This window comes from Eumetopias jubatus, unplaced genomic scaffold (genome assembly GCF_037043125.1).
Source record: "Eumetopias jubatus isolate StellerSeaLion01/CBP00866 unplaced genomic scaffold, mEumJub1_p1.0 scaffold_4, whole genome shotgun sequence".
In the NCBI taxonomy this organism is placed as follows: domain Eukaryota; kingdom Metazoa; phylum Chordata; class Mammalia; order Carnivora; family Otariidae; genus Eumetopias; species Eumetopias jubatus.
In genome coordinates, this window is record NW_028274810.1 from 5,092,052 (window position 1) to 5,098,535 (window position 6,484).

Genomic DNA, 6,484 nt, shown 5'->3' on the forward strand with positions numbered 1-6,484 from the left:
ATTGAGGGTCATCTATGTACACAAAGTGTTTTATGTGCACGAGTTTATTTAATCCTTGCAACAACCTACAAGGCTCGGGTGAATCCCTTTGGTGAAACCATGAATACTCAGCTCTTGCCTCCCTACTATAGGATAAATGCATGCCTCCAGACCCTTCAGCCAACATAATATCCATAAGGGGAAGCTCTCAAAATTCTTTCCTGTCTAGTCCCATTTCTATAAAATTAGTCCCATTTCAATAAATTCCAATTGGACCATCTGTTAGTTCCTCTAGAATTCCATCTCACCAATTCCACCTCAGATTTCTGTCATTTGTTCCTGTCCTCGTTTTTGGCTTCCTCAAGTTATCCCATCTAATCTCAATTAATTTGACTTGGCTTTCCTCTTCCTTTCTGTCCTACTGTTATTTTATTTTCCTGACAGGAAGTAAGAAGTTACCAGTTAGCTCTCTAAATCCCACTCCTCCCACAAGTATCTGTTACCACATTTTCCCCCTAAAAAGTTCTAGCTCTTCACATCTGTACTTAGTATTATCACTCCACCTGATTCTGTTTGGAGGGCCACTTCCTCTAGTGGGATGCGTCCTCCTCCCCCTCCTTTCAGTATTCCAAATTAGCACTGGCCCTGGGAAGGCGTGCTCTGTGGAGCCCACTACCACTGCCCTCATAAACAACTGAAGATCCCAAACTTGAGCATTTTTGTGGGGAGTTCTCTCATAACATCAGAGTCCTCTGTATCTGGATGTGCTCCATTTGTCTCTCTCTGTCCACCCTTGTTTTCCACAACGTGCCTCCTCTACTGTAGGTAGCACCCGTAGATATTCCATGCTCATATTCCATACTCATTCCTGCTTTGCTCCTTCATTCTACTGCTCGCCTGACTTGTAACACTTCGCTGTTTGCTATCAGATATCTCCTCCACATCCTTCCAGGACTAATTGCTCTATCTTAACTACCCTCTTCTAACATTTATATTTAGCAATCTAAAACTACACAATATACCCAAACTCTTATATTCTGTTCTGCTTCATGTGTATCTGTCTTCTATCCTCCAGTAGATTATATAAGGTCCTTAAGGTTGGAGGTAATGTCTTGTCTTTCTTCTCTGTTTTCTACAGCTCCCAGCCGAACAGGGAGCCAATAATAGGCACTGAGAAGCATTGATTGATTGATTGATTGATTGATTGAGTTGTTGATAGGCCATGGCTTTTGTCTTCTCTGCCTCAGGTACGTGGAGAGCCAACGCCATACCATTCAGGTAGACTACATAGATACCATGGAAGAGCTTGCTGATCTGGTGGGCGTCAGGCCCAATCTGCTGGCTCTGGCCTTCACTGACCCCAAATTGGCAGTACAGCTATTTTGGGGACCCTGCACTCCAATCCAGTATCGTCTTCAAGGCCCTGGAAAATGGGATGGAGCCCGAAAAGCTATCCTCACCACAGAAGATCGTATCAGGAAGCCAATGATGACTAGAGTGATTGAAAGCAGTAAATCCACGACTTCAGCAATAACAATGGCCAGGTTTATGCTGGCTGTTGTTTTCTTTGCTGTAATTATGACCTACTTTTAGCTGTCCCATTTGTCATTGCCCTAGTTTTCTTTGGAAAACCGGACCTACAGATGCCTGAAGAATCTGATGAGATTGAACCACTCTCAGCTTCACATTGCCCAGGAATCTACTTTCATTGCTTTTACCAAAGCATTAATCCTCTGTCCCCTTTTCCCTAGAGTGAGATGCTAGCTTTTCATTCATATTGATTTCCCTCCCTTCCTTCTATGACCCATCACTCGCTCCTTTTAGTATCCCCTGAACTGTGAGCTCAGGTATTCTTTTAGCCATCTTTGTCTGTCCTTGGTGGACTTCTTGACATGTGGTATGTGCTTAATAAATGTTTGTTTTCATTTATCACATATTACGGTGGGGAGCGTAAGTCAATATCTGTATAAGAAATGGGTGACTCCGTGTAATTCTGTAGCTGATAGGATATGGTTTTCTATTAGAAGCGCAATCTTTTGTTTGTTTTTAATACTGTAACTAAATGTGTATCTCCTGACAGATAAGAGAAATAACGGTCTTGGATACATCTAAGATAAGATGTATGAACACTCAACCATTTTATTTCACTAGCTACTCACTAGTATGTGTGATACCCGGTTCTTTCTACTCTTTTCCCGTAAGCAGCATGTCTTTTTTTTTCAATGAGAAAACTTTCTTCAGCTTTCTAGGCTCATGGGTCATTCTAATAATCTAGCATCTGCCAATAGGTTCAACTTGGTTGAAAAGTTTCGGATTTTAAGTTAGCTGTCCTATCTTCCTTTGATCTCTTAGTTCCCATATAAGGATCCAATACGACTTTGTCTTAGATCCGTAGCTGCCAACTTTGGTAGTTGGCCTATGTATGTGATTTGATTTGTCATCCTTTACTCCTACTTTCTCCTCTCTACTCCCTCACACACACAGAGTCTAAGTAGTACTTATTCAAAGAGGTCATTTATGTATTAAGACAGGATTAAGGGGCGCCTGGGTGGCTCAGTCGTTAAGCGTCTGCCTTCAGCTCAGGTCATGGTCCCAGGGTCCTGGGATGGAGCCCCGTGTCAGGCTCCCTGCTCAGCGGGAAGCCTGCTTCTCCCTCTCCCATTCCCCCTGCTTGTGTTCCCTCTCTCGCTGTCTCTCTCTCTCTGTCAAATAAATAAATAAATAAATACATACATACATACATACCTACATACATACAATCTTAAAAAAAAAAAAAAAACAAACAGGATTGAGGGATGCCTGGGTGGCTCAGCTGGTTGAGCGTCCGAGTCTGGTCATGATCTCAGGGTTGTGAGATCCTGCAGCAGGCTCAGATGCTGGGTGTGAAGTCTGCTTAAGATTCTCCTTCTCCCTCTCTCATTCCCCCTTCCCCTCTCTAAAAAATAAATTATAAATAAATAAATAGGATTGATGTTAACTAAATAGAGGGACGTTCTGCTTATAACAGTTCTTTTAATGTCATGCAATGTAGTTCTGAAAAACAGAGCAAATGAAATGAAAAGCAGAGACTTCCATTTATGGCCTAGGACTGCCGTTGATTCCTTTTTCTCATTTGCAGAAGCTTTGTTCTGTTTTTGTCCCACAAAGTTAAGTAAGTGTTAACTGTTAGGCACACCGAACTTCATCAGGAATGATACTGCATATACCAGCCCGTCTTATATTCATAAATAAACTGTTCTGCAATACATTTTGCATTGCTGCCTATTACTTAACAAAAGGATAAATGTGAACAAGGAACAACATTAGAAAGTATTATCTTTCCCAGGGTGAATACACATAGGAGAACCAGAAATGTGAGAGCTACAACGTCCTCCTCATCATTGAACTCTGTACACAGTTCCATGCCATTTGGCCTAATTTACCTGTGGAAATTCCTTTGGAGAATTAGAGAACTGAGAAATGGTATTACTTCTTAGGTCTTTTTCCTTCCCTAAAACTTGTGATACTGATGATTTATCATCTATAAAAATAGACCCAGTATCTTAAAATCTGCAGATTATTCTAGTTCAAAAGTAAATGAACGTTGCTTGCTTCTTTTTCATTTTCTTCTTTTAACATATAAATTTGCCTCTTTTAACGGGTAAGCTTATTGAGTGAACAATCCTTTGATAATACAGTATCAGTAAGTATCCCAGTGTCCTCTTTTAAGTAAAAAGTATGTCATTCTAAATTCATTGACTCTCTCATTTTACTTACACTATGCAAGGTTACCAAAAAAAGAAAAAAATCATTGGTTAACTTCTAAACCAAGCCAAAAGTGAGAAATGAACAGGAAACTGAACTAAAAACAACTCAAGATACAAAGCCCTAGTTGCTGATGATTGTGTACTAATCTTCATTAATTTAACATACCTTGCTTTTCTAATTATGTTGAAAGGTTGTATCACTTTCCCATTATATATCATTTCCCATTATATTACACACACACACACACACACACACACACACATTCTTGTTGTGCCAGAAACTAAGAAAGTGCTCAAAAAGCAAAGTGACAGGGGTATTTCAAAGGGATACAGAAGCCAACCGAAAGTGGTCGCAATGGCCAAGGGCAAAACAATCTGAGCAACAAAATAAATGACCTAATGTGATGTATCCTGGATAGGAACTGGAACATAAGAGGAAATTTAAGTAACAGTTAAATAGGTGGGTGAGTGTGTTCTGGGGGTGCGGCCGCTGCTGCCACCACCGTGCAGAACCAGAGCAGGAGCCACGGCTGTGGGGGGCGGGGAGGATAGAGTCCCAGAAGTGGGATAACTGGATCAGAGGGTGGTTATCCCGGATATAACAGTGTGCGTCTCACTGCACCTTCAGTAGCACTGAGCAGACCGTCAGTATTTAAACAGACCGCATGATGCATGAGTACAAGCTAGTGGCCCTTGGTTTATAGGACGCATGGGAGGTCTGCTCTGACAGTTCAGTTTGTTCCTGGAATTTTTGTTGAAAAATATGACCCAACGATAGAAGATTCCTACAGAAGGCAAGTTGAAGTAGATTGCCAAAAGTGTATGCTCGAAATCCTGGACCCAGCAGGACAGAGAAATTTACAGTGATGGGGGATTTGTATATGAAGACTGGCCAAGGATTTGCACAAGCATATTCTACTACAGCTCAGCCCACGTTTAATGACTTACAGGACCATTTGATGGGTAAAGGGCACAGAAGATGTTTCAGTGATTTTGGCTGGCAATAAACGCGACCCGGAAGATGAGGGAATAGTTGGCAAAGAACAGGTCAGAATTTAGCATGACAATGGCGTGACTGTGCCTTTTGAGAATCTTCTGCAAAGTCAAAGATCAACATTAATGAGATATTTTATGACCTGGTCAAAACAGATAAATAGGAAAACACCAGTGGAAAAGAAGAAGCCTAAAAAGAAGTCGAGTCTGCTGCTTTAGACCCGCAGTAAGCAGTAATCCTGGGCCAGATTACAGGAATGAACTGGTGCGTAACTGGGAAGCGCCAGCATTCCAGACTTCAAAAATTAAATCTGAAGAGGCTTCTCCTGTTTTATACATTTTGTGAATAACTGAAATCTTCTATTGGTTTCCACAAATTCTCTGGAGAAAAAAAACAAATGCTCTCTGTATAGCTCTTGGAATATAAGACAATAGTATTTCTCCTTTGAAATTGCAGTTATAACAGATGTGAAAATAAATATACTTAACTCTAATATGATCATACAAAAGACACGGATGCATTTTAAATGCCGGATAGTGCTAGTATAATCAAATGATTCCATACTGACCTTTTTTCCTAAAGATTTATTTATTTCTTTTAGAGAGAGAGAGCCCGCTGAGGGGGGGGAGGGGCCGAGGGAGAGGGAAAGAGAGAATCCCCAGCCAACTCCATGCTGAGCGCAGAGCCCTTCGCAGGGCTTGATCTCATCACCTCAAGATTATGACCTGAGCCAAAACCAAGAATCAAGATGCCCAACCAAGTTACCTAGGCACCTCGCATATTGGCCTTTTTGTCATGATTTCTCCCTGTCAAACACTAAAAAGTTGAACCATTATACTTACATCCATAATTCTATAGATTATGAAATTTCCCCTCAAACTCATTGTAGCAGACAACTTTTTGAGTCATTGGCTTCATTGTATATTTTAAAAATTATGAAATATCATTCTGTCTTTATAGTCTACTTAAAATTGTGCATAATGCTTTGAAAAATGGGTCTTTTATAGGAAAAAAATTGAGATAACTGATTTCTGTGGTTTTCAAAGCTAAAATATATAATATACAAAACCAACTCTAATATTACTTCTTGTGTTTTACTGTCAGATTAAATTACAGCTTTTATGAATGATTAAATCTTAGTACATTAAAAAAAACTAAAGAAATATTATTTTTTAAAAAATGTTGATTTTTGAGAGACAGAGTGAGAGAGAGAGAGAGAGCACGAGATGGGGGAAGACCAGAGGGAGAGGGAGAAGCAGACTCTCCCCCGAGCAGAGAGCTTGACACGGGGTTCGATCCTGGGAGTCTGGGATTGTGACTTGAGCCGAAGGCAGATGCTCAACCGACTGAGCCACCCAATCACCCCTAAAGAAATATTATTAACAGAGTATGGATTTGGTTAATGATAATGTACAGTAATAGTTTCTTAGTTGTGACAACTATACCACAGTAATGTAAAATGTTAATAATAAAAGAAATTGGGCATGGGGTATATGGGAACTCTGTACTATCTTTGCAACTTTTCTTAAATTTAAAATGATTCCTTAAAGTTTAAAAATTATTTTAAAAAATGAAATATATTTATTTGGTTCAGGACTTGACCCAGAGCCATATTCTAGTGGCATTTTCTCAGAGAGAGGGAGAATATGGGATAGTGCCATTTGTTTAATTACTACGTTTTGAAGGCGTTAAGATGGTGGACTAGTAGGGGGACCCTGGGCCTCCTCATCCCTTGAACACAGCTAGATCAACATCAAATCATTTG

At 40.2% G+C, this 6,484-nt stretch overlaps 1 protein-coding gene and 1 pseudogene across 1 annotated transcript in view; both read left to right on the plus strand.

Annotated features, from left to right (window-relative positions):
- LOC148164473 (flavin-containing monooxygenase 5) overlaps positions 1-2,777 on the plus strand; it is a 29,587-nt gene extending 26,810 nt beyond the window's left edge. Inside the window, exon 8 of the mRNA XM_088022310.1 lies at positions 1,227-2,777. Within this exon, the coding sequence (XP_087878436.1) occupies positions 1,227-1,572 (346 nt within the window). The 3' untranslated portion in view covers positions 1,573-2,777. The remainder of the gene's footprint in view (positions 1-1,226) is intronic.
- A 1,616-nt stretch (positions 2,778-4,393) lies between these two features.
- LOC148164474 (ras-related protein Rap-1A pseudogene) lies at positions 4,394-4,937 on the plus strand (annotated as a pseudogene).
- The last annotated feature ends 1,547 nt before the right edge of the window (positions 4,938-6,484 follow it).